Here is a 20,785-nt window from a genome sequence, read left to right as displayed (position 1 = left end):
TCGATGGGGCTTCAGTTTCGGACGTGGAACGCGGCGGGGCTGCTGGTGACCTTTGATCTTCCCAAGCAAGCGGGTGTGGTCTGGCTGTACCTGAGCAAAGCCAGGCTCCATCTGCAGATCCGCAAGCATGACAGGGCGCCGCTGGAGATCAGTTCAGGTCAGTCTGACCCCCAAACTCTCTTTATGGATCTTTTAGTCTCTATTTATGGACACGTCAAACTAGAATAGAGTATCTACACGTGTGTCTGCTTAGGCTCAGCTCTGAATGACGGTCAGTGGCATTCTGTGAAGCTGACTTCTAGACGAGGACGTTTGACCGTCGCCGTGGACGGAGATGAAGCATCCTCTGCTCACGCCGCTCCCTCGTTTTCTTTTACCCAAGGAAGTTGGCTCTTTTTTGGAAGTAAGGGAGTGAACAGATGCACAGAAAAGTTTCAGAGCCAGTTCCTGTGGCGTTTGATTGTTGAATAGTGTTTCCTCCGCTCTGCAGGTTGTCCTGCTGAACAAATTGTCCACGACTGCATAAACCCCTTCACGGATTTCCAGGGCTGCATGCGTCTCCTGACCGTGAACGACCAATCAGTGGACTTGATCATGGTGCAGCAGAGATTGATGGGAAATTATAGTCACCTGCAGATCGACATGTGTGGCATCATTGACAGGTATGACTTAAGGAACTCCTATGCTATGTAATAAAGCTCTTTTTTATTTTCGTCATTTTCCCTGTGTTAATTGCCATTCATGATCTGGACACCAGTGTTCCCTTGAAATCCACCCCCATAGGGTATATCATTCCAACATACCTCAACAAACGAAGCTGCTGGTACTTTCTAATGCCATTGTGTGATGTTTCTTTGCATCTGCTTGCAATTAACATGCAAATTTAGATGCACCATACGGCTTGTTTTAATGCAAACATTACATATGCCTGGGAGAAAAACTCACATATTGCATACTAAACAATCCATTAAGAGTGTGATTAAAATTAATGAGATGGACATTTCTGTATCTTTAATTAGTAGAGAAGCTGCGACCTCCGACGTGTCTCTTTTCTCGCTCTGTGTTGCACAAAATGTCAAATCATGCTCCGCTGCAGCAGTTTAATGTGTGAATAACAGTGTATCACTCACATTTACCAAACTATCGCAGCCCACTGGTACAATTCACAGACTTTATCCTCTAAGGATCCTTTGTCAACTTTGAAAAAAATTGCACTTCTCCAATCCCTCGCCTCCAACCTAGAGTGAGCTTTCTTGAAATTAGCTGCCTCACTGGTCGTACGCTCACTGAAGTCACTGTGTGTTTTGCACAGCGTGCGTTTTTTGAGCATGATTGAGTTTGTAATAAAATCGTCAAGTAACACGAACGGAAAGAAATTGGTGTTAAAAAGTGTTTTCAGCAGACTTGGCAGCTGAGTAAGTTTTTTTTTTTCTTTTTGTTAACAGTGAAAGTCCCGCTGGCTCAGACATTAAAAATACTCTTTTTTTTCTGCAGTCATAATGCACTGGCGTCGCTTCCCCCTTCCAAATATATTTACTTAGTAACCACAAAAATCCATTCATCCCAACCTTTATCCCCTTTTTTGCTCCGTCCTTCAATCCTTCTCTTCCCTTTCTTAGATTTCTCCCATCCTCTTTTAAAAATCATCTTTCAAAGTGCATATTCTGGATGCTACTCGCCGTGACAACTCTCACAGGAAGTTGAGTAATAATTATTAAAAAAAATTTCAGTTACAGAAATCAGCACATTTTTATTATCATTATGAACATTTTAATATACAGTACTATAAATCAAATATATGCATAATTAAAGTCAATTAATTTCCTCAGACGGAGAATCCAATGTATTGTCGTTATGCTGCTTTTAATCGAAAATGTGTTGAAATACCAAATTACATTATTTTATTTATGCTTATGTCCTTACAATTTAAAAAAAAAAGTAAACTAACCCTCAGTATTAAGCAGAATAACCACAAATATTTTTATTGTTAATTTCTCCTCTAATTGTTTTTACAAATGTTGTATTTTTATATTTTGTTCAGAATTTTATCAGAATCTATATTTACATCAGGAAAAGCGGGGTACCCAGGTGACACGTACCTCCTGTAGTGTACACACCTGTGCCATATGTGAACAGTAAAGGAGCGCCATCACTCTCCGGTTGTCTCCATCATGCAGGTGTTCTCTGACGCCCTGCGAACACGGAGGCGGCTGCAGCCAATCCTGGAGCACCTTCCACTGTAACTGTTCCAGCACCGGCTACAGCGGAGCCACCTGCCACAGCTGTAAGGACACACAGGCTTTGTTTGTGGCTTTTAAAAGGCCGAGCAAACAGTAAGGACAGAGTGTGCACATATTTACGCCCTTGTGCGCGTGTTTTCTGTAATGACACGAGCTGATGCGGGCACCTCACCGGCGTCAAGGTTATTCTGTTATCTGACACCTCTCTGATAATCAACTGTGTGTCCTTCAGAGGAAACACAGGGAAAAGATAACAACGTTGAGAGGAGGAGTAGAAACAAGGAAGAAGGTGAAGAAAATAGAGTGCCAAATAATACGAATAATGTTTTAAAAATCATGTAGCATCCTGATGTCAATCATTCAGTACAAAAAAAAAATTACTGCTCATCAAATCAGGTTTCATGTTTAATAAGTAATATCAGACCTTCTGTGAACCACTGATCTAATGATTACATCCCACGAAGCGGTGTTGTATTGTAGTTGTCAGTGTTTGTGTGTTCCAAATATCTTCTAAAACGTTGCAGATAGAAAGAAGAAAGGAGAAGCACATTACTCAGGTGGCAAACGGGGTAAAAATGAGATGCTGATCTTGACCTTGAGAAAACTAGGTCAAGGTCAAATTTCAACTTTTGTACTTTTTTTTTTTGCACATGTCTCAGGAACTGGATAAGATAGAAAGACGAAACAAAAGGCATTATATTCAGGGAGGCAAGGGGATGAACATTAGATCACAACCTTGACCTTGATAAACCATGTCAAGGTAAAATTTTCACTTTTATACCTTTTAAGGTACACATCTCTGAAACCTGTTGAGATATAATCACAAAACAAAAAAAAATCAACATTTTCAGGAAGCCAGAGGCACAAAAATGTGATGATGACCTTCATCTTTGAAAAACATCAGCGTCAACTTACCGCTTTGTATCTTTTAGAGTGCAAAATTCTGAAGAAAGTAGGTCAGAGTAAAATTTTGAATTCAGGAGTGTTGCGGGTCAACATGAACGCCGAAAAGCCCACAAGAAGTCTGACATCAGAGCAAACTGTTCATGTAGTCTCATATTTGTTGAGTTACTTTGACATTACATGTAAAATTTTTAATCTATGTGGTGTTAATGTTTTACAGACCATTCTCATTAGGCTAAATCCTCTTGACGTGCCATCACAGAAAATTAAATGTTTTGTCTTTTTTACATCAGTATTAAATATGAACCTTAAAGTGGTTGGAATATAGACTCTTAGGGCCTATTATTAACCTAAAAAAAGAATTATGCCTGTTGATTGCTTATTTTTTCATGATTAAAAGATAACCCCCCCCCTCCCGCCACCCCTTGTTTTTTTGACAAATCGCACCCTGCATATTCCACAGGCAATATCAGGTTGGCTCAAGCCATCCACTTAGCAGCTCTTCTAACAGCACATCTAACACATTATAGCTTGTTAATTTAACCAGTGCAAACACAAATGTGTAAATAAGCCAATCAAACTGTTTCTTAGCTTAGCTGTTCTTATTTCTGCTTCAGGGAGAAAGAGCAATACAAATTGCGCAAAAAATGGGAAAAAAATTGGCCTCAAATATCAAATGATGATGATGATGATGATGATGATGTCTCTCCCCCCCTCCCTCCTCAGCCATATATGAGCAGTCATGTGAGGCGTACAAACACAACGGCAACACATCCGGATATTATTACGTTGATGTGGACGGCAGCGGACCAATCAGACCGCAGCTGATCTACTGCAACATGACAGGTAGCTGACCTGTCCAACACCTCATCCCAGTTTAAGGTTCACATAAAGGAATAAAACTGATCTCTGCCACCACCCCCAGAGGATAAAACCTGGACTGTGATCCAGCACAACAACACGAAGCTGACAGCAGTCCGAGCGTCGCCTGGCAAGAACCAACACACAGCTCACTTTGAGTATGCATCTGAGGAGAAACAGCTCGTGGCCATTATTAACCAATCGGATCACTGCCAGCAGGAGCTGACTTACCACTGCAGGAAGTCCCGCCTCCTGAAAGCACCAGGTGAAGCCTATTGATGTTCTGAGACGCAAGACAGAAATGATTCAAAGCTGCCGACTTGAAACCTGAGTTGTGTTGTTGGACCAGTTTATTTGCTGGTTTATTAAAAATCATTGGTTATCCTCTCTGACAAACCCACAACAGTAAAGTGTGTCGTGAATGAGTGTGTGTACGTGTGTGTCGCAGGAGGCCTCCCACTCAGCTGGTGGGTCGGTGGTCCTGGTGCAGGACAGGTGCAGAACCACTGGGGTGGGGCCCCACCAGGCAGCCATCATTGTGCCTGCAGCCTCCAGCAGAACTGTGTGGACCCCAAACACCACTGCAACTGCGATGCTGACCAAACCGAATGGTACCGTACTATTTAATCCTGTTAACACAGTCGTCTTTATTTTGACACTGCTGCTGCTGGCAATGATGGTTTTTCCTTTTCCTAACCTTATCATCTCACTTCTTCTGTCTGTTTTTAACTTTTTTTTAGCCACCAAGAATATTAATCAGCTCATTTTTTTTATTGCTCCGTCTTCTCTTCCTTATCAGTCTTACTTTATAAGTGATTTTTTTTTTTAAAAAACTGCTATCTTTCTCCCCGCTAGACTTGAATGAAACACTTTTCTGTCCGTCTCTTCTGTCATGTTGATCCCAAACCTTCCAGGGCTAATGACTCTGGCCTGCTGACCCATAAGGAGTTCCTCCCTGTCAGATCTCTGGTGCTGGGTGACGTCCACAGGCCAGACTCAGAGGGTGCCTACAGGGTAGGGCATCTCCATTGCCATGGAGACAGTAAGTCCAGTCCTTTGACAACATTTCAGTGGGACTATTGAAGTGCTTCATTTCAGATCTATTCCTTTAAAATGTCGTGTATTTTTAAGAGCACGTTTCACAGATTTTTCTTTCTTTTTTTTTTTTTACAGAAAATGTCTGGAATGCTGCATTTTTTGACAAAGAGACTTCTTACCTCCACTTTCCCACATTCCACGGAGAGCTGAGCGCCGACATCTCCTTCCTCTTTAAAACCACATCATCCTCCGGGGTCTTCCTGGAAAACCTGGGCATCAAAGACTTCATTCGGATCGAACTCAGCTGTAAGTAAAACCTTTTTTCTTTTTTCTTTTTTTTTGGGGGGGGGGGGGGGGGTCAGATGTGTAATCCGGACTTCTCTGAAATGTGAGCGCAGTTTGAGCAAGAAGGATCACCTCGAATTGAAGTTTCAACTTGATCAAACTCAGTTTGAAGTGATGATACCGTCAACCCTCAAAGTGTTTAACATTCTGGCACTTTTGCAGCAGTTGTTCAAACTCCTGCCAGACTTTCTAGTGAATCCCTCCCCCGCACATGCACATAAATTAAAACGCATTTTAGTTGTTACTTATGTATAGATGGTATTTGTACGTTATCCAAATAAATGCTTGAAATTCCTCCCAGATCACCATACGTGCTCATAAATCCAGTTGCAATTCCTGACTCTGATGCTTTGATTGCAGCCCCCACTGAGGTGCTCTTCTCCTTTGACGTGGGTAACGGTCCGCTGGAGGTTCGGGTGAAGGCCGACATCCCGATAAATGACAACAGGTGGCATCGCATTCGAGCTGAGCGCAATGTTAAAGAGGCGACGCTCCGCCTTGACGAGCTTCCTGTTGCGACGCAGGAGGCTCCGGCTGATGGCCACATCCACCTGCAGCTCAACAGCCAGTTATTCATAGGTGTGTGTTTCAGAACTACAAACGATGGCTGGAATGCCTTTCGTAATTCTGAATTCCTCTCAGTCTCCTTCCTGTGACATCCTTTAAGTCATCCGGAAATGGTGGAGGCTGGTGTTTCATATATATATTTCTGTCCTTCTGCAAGAAGGACAGACGCTGCTTATTGATCCACGTTGAAAATGACAGCTCAAAGCGAGATCATTCACCTATAAAAATCCTTGCTCCTAAGCCTGAACAGTGGCTTATGTCCTTTATAGATGTTATAACTTTATATAAGTCCACATTTAATAGACTGAGAAAAATCCTCAGACTGAGAGAAACATCTGCAGGGAGATGGAGTGAAAAGTTGCAACTGTAGAGGCCAGTTTTTCTTTTTTTCCCCCCAGAGTAACCTTGGAATGATGTTTTAACCATTTTCTTTTCCTGGCCCTGTTGTTGACCCCTCAGCATCTCTGCAGTCCTGAGAAGCTGTTTATCTCATAACAGTCTTCAGGTTCGCCAGTTTTGGCACGGAGACAATTATAATGTCCTGAACTCCGAGGACAGTCAGAGGTTATTATGCACTAAGTCAGAAAAACAATAAGTTCTAGAGTTTAAATTCTGTCCTAGAAAGGGAAAAAAAATATTTGAGGTGAAAAATATTTTCCCAACTGGTGTCAGCCGGTCACGCACGACGAGCAGGCTGTCAGTCTGATTGACAGTTTGACAGCCTTCCCGATATCACCAATCAGCATGTACTCATCCGGTAAGCAGACAGCCAATAAAAAGTAAACTCCTCAAATTTTTCACTGGTAATTTGTGTTTCACTGCGTTTCATCATCTTGTTGTAAAAAATATCCAAAATTAAAGGCCGTAATTTCATCATGGATATACAGTATGTTTCCTATGTCTTCTGTAAGACATAAATGCTGACCGAATGGGCAAAAATGTGTTCTCAATGTTAGAATCTTTGTGTGTGAAATCCTCTGCATCCAAAAGCAGGAATAAAATATTTATATCTATATTTACAATAATTTACAATTTTCAGTAATTTTTGTTGGCTGTGAGAAACTGTGATGCCTTTTTCTAGACTGATTAACCAGGTATTTAAAAAAAACCATCCCTTATATGTGTCGCCTACGCAGAGACGAAAACAGAAGCGCAAAAAAAAAGATGAAAGAAACTGAGCGACATGCATTTCTGTGTGTCTTCAGGAGGCACGGCGTCCAGACAGAAGGGCTTTCGGGGTTGCATTCGCTCCCTGCAGCTCAACGGGGTCACCCTGGACCTGGAGGAGAGGGCGAAGATCACCCCCGGGGTCCAGGCTGGATGTCCCGGGTACTGCAGCAGCTATGGCTCCCTGTGCCAGAACCGGGGTCGCTGTGTGGAGAACGCCAACAGCTTCTCCTGCGACTGCGGCTCGTCTGCTTACACCGGAGCCTTCTGCGACGCAGGTACCGGGGCTCTGTCATCAGTACCACACGTCGTCATGGAGACGCAGAATGCGTTCACTGATGAATGATCAGAAAATAAGACCCTGCTGAAGATTTTCGTTACAGTGATCATTTTAGAAACATTCCTTTAAAGAAGCTTTAATGTCTCTTGACTTTTTTAAATTTATTTTTTTTACGTTTGTCAATGAGCAGGTGGGAAATGTAAGGAATAAAAACCAGTTTAGAAACCAGTTTAAATATGTGGTGGGATGAACTGGATCTGATGTCGAGTGTAAATTATTCTAATCAAAAGGTTCTTTACATATTTTTCATATTTTATAAATCGGGGGAAGAAAGAAACAGAGTTTGTGATTTTTACTTTAGAGCTTAAGCTGAAATGTAATGATCAGGAATAAAAAAAGGAAGTGGAGGTGAAATAATTAGCTGCCGGCTACACGCAGAGCACTTTCTGACCTCAAGCATGCTGCGACCGTCTATTAATGAAACACACAACTAGAGATGTCAGCGATTGCACCCTTTTGATCCTGTGGAAATCTATTTTCTCCTGAAGTTTTTTTCAAGATTTAGTTGAGTAACTTTTAAAATATTATGAATGCTGAGTCATCAGCTTCACCTTCTACATCCTTTATAATTAACAATCCGTACTCTGGTATCTGTGGTGTTGAGCTCCACAGGTATGTGTGGGAGGAAAATCACACATCTCATACATGATTGTGTTGGAATTAGAAAACAGACATATGGTTGTTCTTCTACTTCTCGTTTCATGTTTTTTTCTACAGCTCTGTAATTGGGTGTTGTCAGGGTGGAAAAGTCATATGCACTTGTAGAACATTAGCAACAGAACACAAAAGACAAAAGTAAGACAACTCTGTATTTCTTTTGTTAAAGAGGTGTCCGCCATCTTCAAGTCAGGGACATCCGTCAGCTACACCTTCACAGAACCGGTGGTGAATGAGCTGAACAGGAGTTTCCACGACTCTCTGCCCTCTTCCATCTACTCCGATGTGACACTGAGTGCAGAAAATGTCTCTCTGAGCTTCAGGACCAGCCAGAGTCCTGCTCTGCTCCTCTTCATCAGCTCCTATCGGAGGGAGTACCTGGCCCTGCTCCTCAACAAGAACAGTGAGCGTTCAGATCCTCCTGCTTGGGTTCTATTTTTGTTACCTTCTCTTTTTGGGTTTCTGTTTTGAACTGGAAAAAAAAAGCTGCACATAAAAAGCAAAAATAATATTGTTTATTATGTTTGGTTCCCCCCAGGTGACCCTAAATATTCTAATAAGGACTCATTATTGATGGCGCGTGGTGCTGTCATAATTAGGGTTTTAATTGCCACCATTTTATTTGTAGCTCTTTAGATCATGTTGATTTGGATAATCAACTCACTCTTGTCTCGCTCGGTTTATCCGCACTGAATCCTCAAAAAGATCATTCATTATAAATAATTGTGTAATGAAATCATACAAAATAACGAAATACACGCTCTGGAAAAATTGGCTGATAATTGATATCACACGGAAGATTAAACAGGATTTCAAACTGTATGAAAATTTAACATACTGTATAATTTGAAAGCAAAACACCTTCATTTATCTCATTGTCATTGTAATTATTATTTTTGTCCATCCCCTTTACATCAGTGTATGAAATAAAAAAGCAAAGATTACTTTTGACTGATTATCACATTGTTTTTTGCAGCTGTCAAGCCTGCTGAAAACCTCCACAATCACCTCTTGAGACTTGTTAATTGTGGTCATTATTGTGTGAACACACTGCAAGGCTCTAATGAGAGAGTTATAAAAAGAAGAGCGTGAAATGTAATTAGCACAGCTGAAATATATGGTTAATGCATGACTTGAAAACTTTCTTTGTTCTTCTTTTGTGCTAGAACTTGCAGATATATGAAGAAAGTGAATGTAGCCGCGTTGTGTCACTCAGGTCTCGCCAATGTCACATCCAAGTATGCTTATGTGAAATTTTAGTTAATTGTAATGCCTTCTCTCAATTATGTTTCATCATCCTGATTTAAATAAATATAAAAATCTTGTTAAATGTTGTTGCCCGGGAGCGTCCAGTTTCCTCTTGAGCAGTGAAGTTATAGGTGAACATAATCTGATTCGCATTTATAAAAGATTTAATTTTACAGCTTGTTTAAGTCTGGTCGTCACACAGAAACACACCATTGTTCTTTTGTTGCATCCAGACGAGCTGGAGGTGTGGTACAGACTAGACGGCAACAAAAACCCCGACATCCTGAGGAGCAAAGTGAGGAACCTTGCCAACGGACAGCTGCATGCCGTAACCATCAGCAGACGTTCAGATACCGTCTCTGTCCAGGTAACAGACATAAATAAGTCCATTTTAAACGCTTCATTGTCAGCATTGTCGGTATCAGTCCATCAAAGTGAATAGTGCTTAGCTAGCTTTCAGTACTGGATCCTCCAGTTGAAAACTGGAAGAGCCTCCAGTAGATAATGTATGCTGATGATGCACAACTGTATCTTCAACTGTGTTTAAACAATAATGACCACTAAAGGAACTTTTAATGTTCTTTCAGATTGACCAAAACTCCAAAGAGGACTTTAACATCACATCCGATGTCGAATTCAATGCCGTCAAGTCATTGATTCTCGGCAGAATGCACAGTAAGAGACACGACGGCATAATCACAAACGAGACCTTAGATAGTCCCTTCAACAGCTGCCATTGTCTCAGTTCGAGCAGGCAGAGAAGCAAAGAGATAATGAAATAACACATGAGGCATATGGGGTATTGTTCAGGTGAGTTGTTAGCAGAGTGCATTGTGGGTGGTAAGGAAATCTGAAACTGAAATCAGCGCTTTAAACAAGTCTATAAAAGTGTGGTAAAAGGTAATAGAGATAGAAGGTGGGTTAATATCAGTATGGGGACGGTTAATAAATGTTTTAATTACCGTAAATAATAAAATAAATAGTTTGTCGCTGTATCGCAGAATTCATTACTCGCATGTGGTTCCTGGAAGGCAGGGAGCGCTGCCTCCACAACCTACTATAATAAGTAACGCCTTGATCAGAATTATGTCAGCTTCAATTGACCATGTCTCTGTCTCTTTTTCTCCAGACTTTGGCGATCTGGACCCGGAGCTGTCTCACCTCGCTTCTCTGGGTTTCACCGGCTGTCTGTCCGCCGTCCTCTTTAACTCTGTCAGCCCTTTGAAAGCGGCTCTGCTCCACCACGATAATAGCTACGTCACCGTCACTGGCCCACTGGTCCAGTCCACATGTGGCTCGACACCAGCCAATCCATACGCGGCGGACGCCACGCACCACCTATCAGGTCCAAGGAAAACAGATATATGTACAAAACATGTCAAAATGTTGATTTAGCTAATTTATTCTATTCTGTTGTTTAATAATTGTTATTGTATAGTTATATAGTATTTAGTTTTGCAGTTCTTCTTCACTAAGATGAAACTTTTATTCATTAGTACCCCAAAGGTTAAATTTTCTCTGCTACACTCAGCTCAAGTAAGATTTATTTTTTCTATTTCCACCATAGCAAAGTGACGAGAATGTCTGGTGAACAAATATCTCAACTGACCTTTCCACTGCCGACACTAAAATCTATGAAAAACGATGGCATAAAAATCAACGGATGACTGATTGATGAACAGAAAACTTTGATGGCCTAATAAAATCAATCTAAAAGTTGTCCTGATCAAGAATGGTCAGCATAAATGCAAAGAAAAAAACCAACAAAAACTAATTTTAATGATTAGAGGAAGACACAGCTTTCCCTCTTTCTTTCCCTCACTTTCTTTCTCTACGGGTTCTGATGATGTAATGTGCGTGTATTTACGCTGAGGTCACTCATCATGGATTCTGCAGAGAGGTAGTGTTCAATAAGTTCTATCTGCACTGATGCACAGCCTACATTTAATTTTGCTTTCACTCTACATGCATCTATAGGATGTCTGTCTGCAGCTACTCCATCCATTTCTACTTTTCATGTTTAAAATTATCCCCCTTCTCATCTCTTCTCTTTATTTCTCATCATTTCTTTCCTTCCCATTCATATGTTCTCTATTCTTCTTCTCTGTATCACTGTCTACCATTCCTATATCATTATTCCCCTTCCAGGCCAGTCTGGATCAGTGGGAGCGAGTCAACCTGAGGTAAACGCCATCAGGAGAGACTCAGCACTTATTGGAGGTAAAACATTCTTCACTGTGACAATATCATCAATCAGTATCCCTAAAATAATCTTTCAAGCTTGTGCTAATGCCAGGTCCTTATATAACTACACAAAATTTGGTGTGTTTTGTTTTGAAATATTCATCAATTGTCAGGCAACAGCAATTTCATCAAATTTGCATAGCGTCTAGTAGTTTAAATGAAAGCCCTGCGTTGTCCCTCCAACAGTGTTACTATGTCTGCACACAAAATGAAATCACAGCTAATTAGAATACAAATGACTTTGTATTCCACATAGAAATGACATTTTTTTATTGTTCATATTGATGCAGAAACCTCCTAATAAACAAAATTGCCAGGGGAAATGAGCTGACTGCAACACTAATGACGGAGCAAAAGCAATCTAATGTTTTCTCCCTGCCTGTTAGCACACTGACCAGCAGCTTTAAGTAGGCATTTTATTTCCAAGTGTAATACTTTATCTCCAGATTAATTTCTCTGTTCTAATCTGCTCCATTTAAAAACAAGGATTATAAAACCACAGATCGTTCGGTTTATAATCTACTACCTGCAGATAACTCCTTAAATATCAAGAGGTTTACGACATTTTCACAAGTTCACAGACGTAAATAAACTTCACACCTTCTGTTCTCAGGAGTTCCCACTGCACATTTTTGATCCTAGGTCGCATCCTGTGGTGGAAGTTGCAGGATGAAGGCAGTTTCATAGCAATTAGCAAATTCAACAGAGCTGTCACTGTAGCGTTCTGCCTGTCTAAAGAAAGCACCATTGTTGCTTTATGGTCAAACCTTTTATAGCAGCAGGCATATATTAAGGACTCTGCCATCATTTCATTGTATGGGGAGGTTTATATTCTGCATTTCACGCGGCTGTTATAATGAAAAGCGGTTGTTACACTTTAGTTTCCATCACGCTCTTTTATCGCTGAAAAATAATGAAGTGAAGTCGTGCCATTAACTCTAAATGTCAAGAAACTGCTTTGAGGCCTCTCTCCATATGGCCAGAATCAATTTGTACCACTGAGTCATTTAAATATGTTGTTAGAACCTGTTTAGGGAGGGATAAATATAGTAGAACACGACAAAAAAGCTGAAGAGTGTTAAATAAAAATTTTAATGCCCTGAAATAAACACAACACAGCCCCACAAGGGCTGGCTCTGCAGTGGATATTGATTTTAAAAGGTGAATCCATAAGGATTCTGTTGGTTCTTTAACAAGCCTACTTGTTATAGATCTTCTTTAATACCGGCCTGAATAGTGAGTGGAGGTCCATGTGTCTGAACGCAGTAACTTTTACTATCTCCCTTCTGCAGGTATGATAGTGGTTGTGATCTTTGTCAGCATGTCTGTATTGGCCATCATGGCCCGAGTCCTCTACAGGAGAAAAAGGACGTGTCAGAGCCAGGAAGTAAAAACAGTGAAAACCGAAGACTGTCCAGAGCTGACTTTCAGACGATCGCAGAACGGTCCCACAGAGAACCAGAAGGAGTATTTTATTTAGAGTGGAGGTCTGAAAAACTGTTGAACTGCCCGGGGATAAAGATGAGGAGATAAACAAAGGCGTCGGCAGATCGTCAAGCCTCGGCCCTTTCCACTAAAATCTGAGACAAGATGGGAAGACACAAACAATCCACTCCTCCTGAGTCTCCTTTTCTTCTTTTGTGGTTGTATTTTTTGTAAAAGCTGCATAAAGAATGACAAGAAACAAGTGTTAAATTTATAAGTTGTCAGTCCCGTTGGGAAAATTGTAAATATTTGACGATATAGATCTAGAATTTTGACTTTATATCAGTGAGTCCTTTTTCCGTCCAATTGAAATGATGACATGAAGGAAGTAATGTCTGATTTAAGTGCTTCTTATTTCAGTGCTTTATGTTTTTCTTAGCTTGCACAAACTGTATGAAGTGTGTAAGAGCCGAACGCATCCAGTCACACTGATCATTTCTCATCTTCTCAGAAGGACTTTGCATTTTATTTACAGCGTCTCTCCGTTGTAACGTTCCACCTTGAGCCGATTCGTAGCTCATATGTTATTTTCATATATATTTTGAGCTGCTGTCCCCTTTCAGACAAGAGTCGCACAAACACCATCAAAGCAACGTCCCTTTGGTTGATTCAAACAGAACCAACCCAATGTGTCACAGCTGCCATTAGCACAGTTTCCTCGTCACATTTCTAAAGGATATTATCGAGCTTATGTCTGAAATGATGGCTGTCCTCTCGGCTGCTTTTTGTGTAGCATTCAGCTGCTGGAGATGTCAGGCCGGTTCTTGTGGCGGGACGGCCTAACGTCTCCCTGCGCTGGAACGATAACACACACACACAGATACAACGCTTGGAGATGCGGTGAGGCCGCCCACGCACAGACCCACACAAAACAGGATGATGATCCAGATGACTGGATAGCTGTCAGCAGGTGTTGTTTACAGATAGGGATGAATCTATGCCTCCAACGACACCTCATTACGGACAGCGAGGACAGGATGCATTGTGCTGCAACGGCAAAGACTGCAGCACCAAAAGGGGAAATGCATTGAGATGTTTAAGTTCGACAAATTATATGTGTGTGTCCAAGCCCGTTTTAGTTCCTGTCTTCACACACTGAGTTCGGTTTGGAGATGAAATGTATTTATTGTTAAACACTGGATATTACTAAAATTAAATAAATAGTGATTATAAACCTATAGTTTTGTCATCAGTTTGATTGATTACACGTGCAATGCTCTGGACACATACACACATTGGATTGGATATTTTCCAGTTTACCAGGTTTGTGTTGTGGATTTTTGTGGACTTTTAGAGGGTTTGTGTATCTACCATTTGACATCACATCTCATACGAGCGCTGTACAGTAAACTCAAGTCTTTTTTTCATGACGTAATGTTGGCTGTTGTTGTTGTAAGGTTCGTAAGGTTTGGTTTGTGTGTCTGATGGTTAGCTAAAGCCTGATAAAAGCTGTTAAATCTGCCGCTGGTGGTTCAGTTCACAGTGAATGCATCATTCTGCGGTCTGTAGGGACATGAGGTTTGTGTATGGTCTAGCGTCTGATTTGTCATGGTCAGTGCTTATATGTGCAGAGATGAAAGGACAAGGGAGGTCAATGGTGATGAATTTATACTGTATAATGTTTAAAGCTGCAAAAATAGACAAAAATGATGCATTCATTGAACAGAAGTAAAAAAAAGGGGGGGGGGCTTTTTTGTCGTCTCCAACAAACAGGTTGTGTTGAAAATAATTATCACCCACCTATGAGCTGATTGGGGCTTTTATATCACTGCAGCAACACAAACGGCTCCAAAACCCACCTGAGGATGACCACAGCACACACATCTGACCCGGAATCATCCATTATGTTAGAAGACACACACATCCATGTGTGTGAGAAGACATTTCACCAGTGTGCTGCTGCCGTACGTGTCTCTGTCCAGATCTTGCCGGTCTTGTGCCAAAAAGACCAAAGTAGCATGAGGTGGTCACAGGTGATGCTGTTTTTCTTCAGATGAGGAGTTTCTGATTGTGCTCAGAATGTAACAAATATATATATATTCTGCAGTTCAGTTGAAACTCTAAAAAAAAAAACCATCTTTATAGTGTTGATTAAATGTCCCAAAGCATCACGGGTCTGAACTTTTATGAGATTAATTTCGTTTCATTCGACATAGGATGTTCTGTTTTTCTGTAACTCCTCTATTGAGATAATACAGAAGATGATGATGGAGAGGAAACCCACCCAGAGGATGTTGGACTAATCTGCGCAGTGGTAGCATGATAACCATTTCAGAGTACAGCTTTTAATCACAGACTCTCTGAAGATGAAGTGGAATTAATCTTTTCCTTTGAAAAACTTTTTATATTCATTTTCACACCACTTTTTTATTTCTTTCCTTTCTCAGGCGCATCAGCTTCATCCTCCTAATTCATCATAATCTGGTGAAACTGTCAAAAAAACCTAAGAGAATGAAAACATGTCAGTCTGAGTTTTTTTAAAACAAATCTGAGACGGGAAAAAGAAGTCTCTCATCAGTGAAAGTTAATAGTCCTGTCAAATTTTAATCATATCACAAAATGACCATTAAATATCCACAGACGTAACTTGTAGAAATCCTTCGTCACTATTGGGTGAAAAGAAAAATTTAAAAAACAGGACTTGATGATTTATTTATCACCAACAAGATTGAACCCAAAACACTAAGCCTGCCTGCGACATCAATTCCTTACCAAACTGATGAAATATTTCCTGACTATCAATCTTCTCTCTCAGCCAGTAAAAAGCGAGAAGCACGGTTTACATTAAGATGTTTGTAGTTACCTGTGAGTATAAATCATTTAAGACAGTGCAGAGAAATGTTCTGCATTAATATGTCTCACAGGTTGCTGCAGCCACACTTAGGAAATGTTGAGATGTTCATAATGGTCCCTGCAGAATAGTTTCACATGAAGGAGCTGAGTATTATTCTTAACAAAGGAAACATTTGGTTTTAATGTGTATGTACTGTATTTCCTTTTATTACTGTGTTATCATTATATTACACATGACTTCCATAAGATTATATATCTGTCATTTTGTGTTCTGTATAGACAGCCAGTAGAGAGTTAAAGCTCAAAGGTAGCCACATGTTCCAGCAAAGTCACAATGCTCCCGGCTTCACAGAGCATTTCACTGTGAATATATTATGTTTTGTTTAAATCACCTCTATCCATATTTATAGCCACCAATGGCAAATCCAAGCTGTGTGCTCAAGGCCTTTTGCTCTTCTGTGCAATTCTTCACTTTCAGTTGCCGTAATACATCAGAAATGGTGTTTATGGCTCAAGGTCAGAGCCAAGTGTCCAGAAAGCCTGCCTGGTGATGGATTGCTGTTTTCCAGCTCCTTAAGCTCTGCAGGACAGTGACAGATTTCAGAAAATCAAGAGAAATACTCCTTTTTTTCCCTCCACGTTGTATCTTTATTGTGCATGTCTCAGGGTGCAAGAAGGATAAATAGCTGCAGACTTTTCCTGATGCGCCTCCCGCTGACCCTCATCGTCCTGTGGGAAAAAGCCAGGTTTTCTCTCAGAAGAAATGATCACCTCCTCTGAGTTAACCTCATCTACCATCCTCTGTTTCAGCTCGACGATTGTTGCTTTTGAGTAAAGACGTCTGCGTGGTTGCTCGTCTTTGAAGAGCTGCCTGAATGCTGTGACTTAGTCTGTACAGACAGATTCAACAAGACGTCTGAGGTGTTTTTTATACAGGCTGTCAAAGCTAAGGAAAATACAAGTCAATATTTGCTATACAGCAACACAAAGAACCTAGGCAATTCTGTTTCAATCTGTAGCAGAGCGTCCATGATAAACAAATCCTCTAAGGTCTGATCATGTTTGATCTGTGTATGATCAACTTGATATATTCTGGATTTTCTTTTGCACCTTTCTTTTGCCAAAAACGGATGTAAATGCAGCTTTTAAATGAGAACGGTCAGTCGTTAGAACAACTGCCCTCCCACGCCGTTTCCCAGTTGCTGTTGGTCTCGGTTTTCTTTCTCTTTCCTTTTTATTCAAATCTCCAGAGCTTTCACCAAGAACAACTCAGAACTCAGGGCTTCCATACGCTATGACATCTTGATATGAACATACTGTATAAGTGCCACAAGTGGGAGGCAGGGGGCTGAGGGCTGTGGGCGTCTAGAGACAGATTTTTTTTATTTTTTTCAGAAGAATTCTTCCTTTTATTGGCTTCTATAAAACTTTAAAATGAGAGAACTCTTTTGCAGCCATGGCAGGACACAGCTGCCTGATTCAGCATGCATTACCCTCACTTTGTTCTATTGTCGATTCCATATGCTCCCCGTTTTAGACTCAGCAATAGGACCAAAGCCCACAAAACAAATTACCCAGCCCGAATTAAAGGCATTATGTATTTCCAAGCGAAATCACGAAATTAATTCATTCCCGGCCAGAAGAGGACATCTGTAGCTATAACAAGATCTGAATCATTTAATCTGTGCATCAGTTCTTTGTTTACTCCACTGCAGCCAGCAACTAGTTTGTACTGTGAAAAACTTATTTCATCACTTTCCAATGTTGGAAAAACATTTCATTTTTAGTCAGAATGAGTTTAGCCATGTTTTTAATCAGTTTTATGCGATGAGAGAATAAACAATCACCTCTGTTGGCTCAGTCAGTAACACAGAACGTTTTCACGTGTCCTCTACTTTTGGCTTGAAAGACAAAAAAATAAATCTATTTTACACTTTTATTACTTTCTCCACTGAAGATTGAGTTTCCTGTGCCTTACTCCCAGCCATTTCTGGGGGGCTTTTGGTTTTTTTCTGTCTTTTGGTTGGTGGGATATCTCATCTAGACGTGGTTTAAAAACATTTGTTCCAAAGTTCAGCTTTATGTCCTGAAACAAGTTGGTTGCTTTTGATACCATGATTTTCTAAAGGAGGGACGAATGAATATTTTAATCACAAAACGTCAGATATATCTTAACTTGTATGTCATGACTGTATCAGTTTATGCACAGGTAGATGATGAGTCATTAAAATGTACCTGGAATAAATGTCTTACATGAGGAAAAATTGTGGGAAGATTTAGGGCGTAAATTAACGACAGAACACGATGCCTCCAAGCACAATACAACAAGAAACTCATTTTGTAGAGGATATTGTTTTCCAAATTTCCACACCCTTCCTGACTCATGGATATGAAATAACACGGGCTATGGACTCTTTTACTGGTGGAGAAAGTCAAATAAAAAAATGAAATGGGTGCCACTGTGCTGCAAAGAGAGCTGCACAGTTATGCACGCCCACACAGTTCTACCGTCTCAGGCATGAAGTTGTCTGTAGGAACACTAATCTAGATGATTCTTCATCCCTGTCTGAACATCATCAGTGCGTATTGTACGCGCTCCTCCTCGGGCCACTCCTCCTCGCCGTCTCCACGTGAACCGTCTCACTCGGCCTGCCTGTCCTGCTGGGCTCCTCGATTCTCCTGAGGTGAAAGACCCTCTGCAGTTACGTTTCTTGTCAAAATGAGGCTCGGTCGAAAGGTCAATCTGGGTGATTTTCAGGCTCATTCACACATGATTTCCTTTTTCTCTTTCAGTTTCCTTTTCAATCTGACTGTGGGTGTTCGCTCGTTCGGATAAACCGACCTGATTTCAGAACATGTGGGTCACAAACTTCGAATCTACCTGTACGCCTCCTCACTGCTGAAGTCAGCTGTCATTACACCGTGAAGCTGTCGCAAACTTCTTCCCTCATGTTCACCACCAGGTCATCGCAACCAGAGGACGGGAGTACATCATCCGTTCAGTGTCACATTTTATGATCAACTGGTGGCGTTTTGTTGTATATTCTGCTAAAACCATCATCAGCCGTTCAAATGTGTTTCCTTTGTGTCAGAAAATCCTTTCAATAGCAGCACACAAAAAGTAATCTGAGTAAATATGATCTGTCAGGCAGATTGTAAAAGAGATGAAAGAGCAGAGAAGCACAGAAATAGTGGAATGAACTTCAAATGAACCACTTCTATTCAGAACTGCGGGCGTTCAGATGGATGAAATGTCAGTTGTGTGGTTCTGTGCAGACAGAGTCCATTTGTAGTAATCAGTGTGATGTGATACCAACACACCACCAGCATCTGTTCGGACATCATTATTTGAAGTGTTGAGGTGTGTTTGAGTCTCTGAGACCTACTTAGCATTCAGTCCGTTGCAAAGGACTGCTGCTCGTAGACAGCCGGCTGAGAGCTCCACTTTATCAAATCCACAGACGCCGCCTGCATGCCAGGGTGCGGTCCCAAGGTCTCATGGGAAATCCTCCTTCCACTGCGTTCGTGCAAACAGAAGTCCCATGATCAGGCTTTCATTGATATGATTTGCCAGCCTCAAACGTCCTGACAAGCTTTTTTGACCTATTTCTATGCCAATCCCAATTTGGCTCAGAAACAACTTTAATTAGATATATCTTGCATATTTTTTTATAAGTTTGTATTATAAGTGCTTGGACCACACAAGAGGCCCAAAGCATTCAAAAGGGAATCTTGAGGGTTCAGAAACCACACACAGTTCCAGCTCCAGTTCCTCAATAAGGATCAATGTCATGCAAAGCCAATCAGATGCGGAGTAAGACGTTTCTCAGTCTCAACATGGTCAGATTCATGCATTTGTTTGACTAAAGCATGACGTGTCATCCATAAAGCGATGCATGAAAGCATAATAGTCGCATTTTTAACGCATAAACCGGCTGTGATGCTTTCACATACAATTAGTCATCGCAAATCCAAGTTGTGGAACTGTGAAGCTGCACTGAGTGACATCTGGATATGTGGTAGAACACAACCGCAAACACTCCCTAGACCGCCATCGGAATGTAATACCCACATTTTTATTGAGGTTCCATGCCAGCATCAGGAACATTCCGCTGCTCTGATTAAAAATGGATCTAAGAAGCCTCAAATAAACCAAGTCAAGTATTTATAGCGGAGCTCCATTCGTAGAGAACGCTGCAATTCCCAACAGTTTACAGCAGGTGTGAGGGAAGAGTGTAATTATCTCCAGGAGTCAATGGTAATTAACTTGACAACTAGACTTGAGCGTTCACAGGAAATACAGCTGAAGAGTAACGGCGTCCCACCGAAAGATCAAGTGAGATCTGATTAGTTGTTTTAAACCACGACAAGACAATCTCAGAAATATCCTCCTAAAGCTGCAATCAGAGGTGGCCTGAAGACCGCGCGGATCAGATTCGACACCGAAGGATCAATGTGATCAATGGGCTTTGGCTGCTGAGGATATCTGATGTGCCACGTTTGAGCCGGAACGGAGGTGACCACAATTTTAAGCGCACACACATCTCACATGAAGTTATTGATGATTAGTTGTATTGTGGAAATCCTCATTGCTGAAATTTTATTTTCTCTGTTGAGAAATAAAATGATACAAATGACACAATGCAAGGGAAATAAATATCACCCTGTGATAAAACACTTCATGTCCTGATCCTAATTCCTTTAGACACCTGGGTCCCTAATGAGCATTCTGGCTGAAGCTCTGTATAATACCTGAATACATTTTTTGGTGCACTTGAAAGAACTGTCAGCGTCCTCCTTTTTCATGTTTTCAGAAGAAGGGGAGCTGTGACAAGGAGGACTGAGACAGACAGTAAAGGTGAGAGAAGAAACGGTTGTTTGTTCTCCCTTCCTTTGT

At 41.1% G+C, this 20,785-nt stretch overlaps 1 protein-coding gene across 1 annotated transcript in view; it reads left to right on the top strand.

Annotated features, from left to right (window-relative positions):
- The window catches only part of LOC137603547 (contactin-associated protein-like 4), a 32,668-nt gene extending 18,517 nt beyond the window's left edge, over positions 1–14,151 (top strand). The window contains exons 8-24 of the mRNA XM_068327115.1: positions 1–157; positions 254–403; positions 491–662; positions 2,178–2,284; positions 3,870–3,989; positions 4,069–4,269; positions 4,453–4,615; positions 4,919–5,046; positions 5,178–5,348; positions 5,748–5,966; positions 7,160–7,399; positions 8,288–8,521; positions 9,600–9,733; positions 9,954–10,041; positions 10,496–10,711; positions 11,515–11,586; positions 12,903–14,151. The exon at positions 1–157 is cut by the window's left edge and continues 111 nt beyond it. Coding sequence (XP_068183216.1) covers positions 1–157; positions 254–403; positions 491–662; positions 2,178–2,284; positions 3,870–3,989; positions 4,069–4,269; positions 4,453–4,615; positions 4,919–5,046; positions 5,178–5,348; positions 5,748–5,966; positions 7,160–7,399; positions 8,288–8,521; positions 9,600–9,733; positions 9,954–10,041; positions 10,496–10,711; positions 11,515–11,586; positions 12,903–13,090 — 2,760 coding nt within the window. The 3' untranslated portion in view covers positions 13,091–14,151. The remainder of the gene's footprint in view (positions 158–253; positions 404–490; positions 663–2,177; positions 2,285–3,869; positions 3,990–4,068; positions 4,270–4,452; positions 4,616–4,918; positions 5,047–5,177; positions 5,349–5,747; positions 5,967–7,159; positions 7,400–8,287; positions 8,522–9,599; positions 9,734–9,953; positions 10,042–10,495; positions 10,712–11,514; positions 11,587–12,902) is intronic.
- Positions 14,152–20,785: the final 6,634 nt, after the last annotated feature.

This window comes from Antennarius striatus, chromosome 11, assembly GCF_040054535.1.
Source record: "Antennarius striatus isolate MH-2024 chromosome 11, ASM4005453v1, whole genome shotgun sequence".
In the NCBI taxonomy this organism is placed as follows: Eukaryota; Metazoa; Chordata; class Actinopteri; order Lophiiformes; family Antennariidae; genus Antennarius; species Antennarius striatus.
This window is presented reverse-complemented; position numbering and strand designations above follow the sequence as displayed.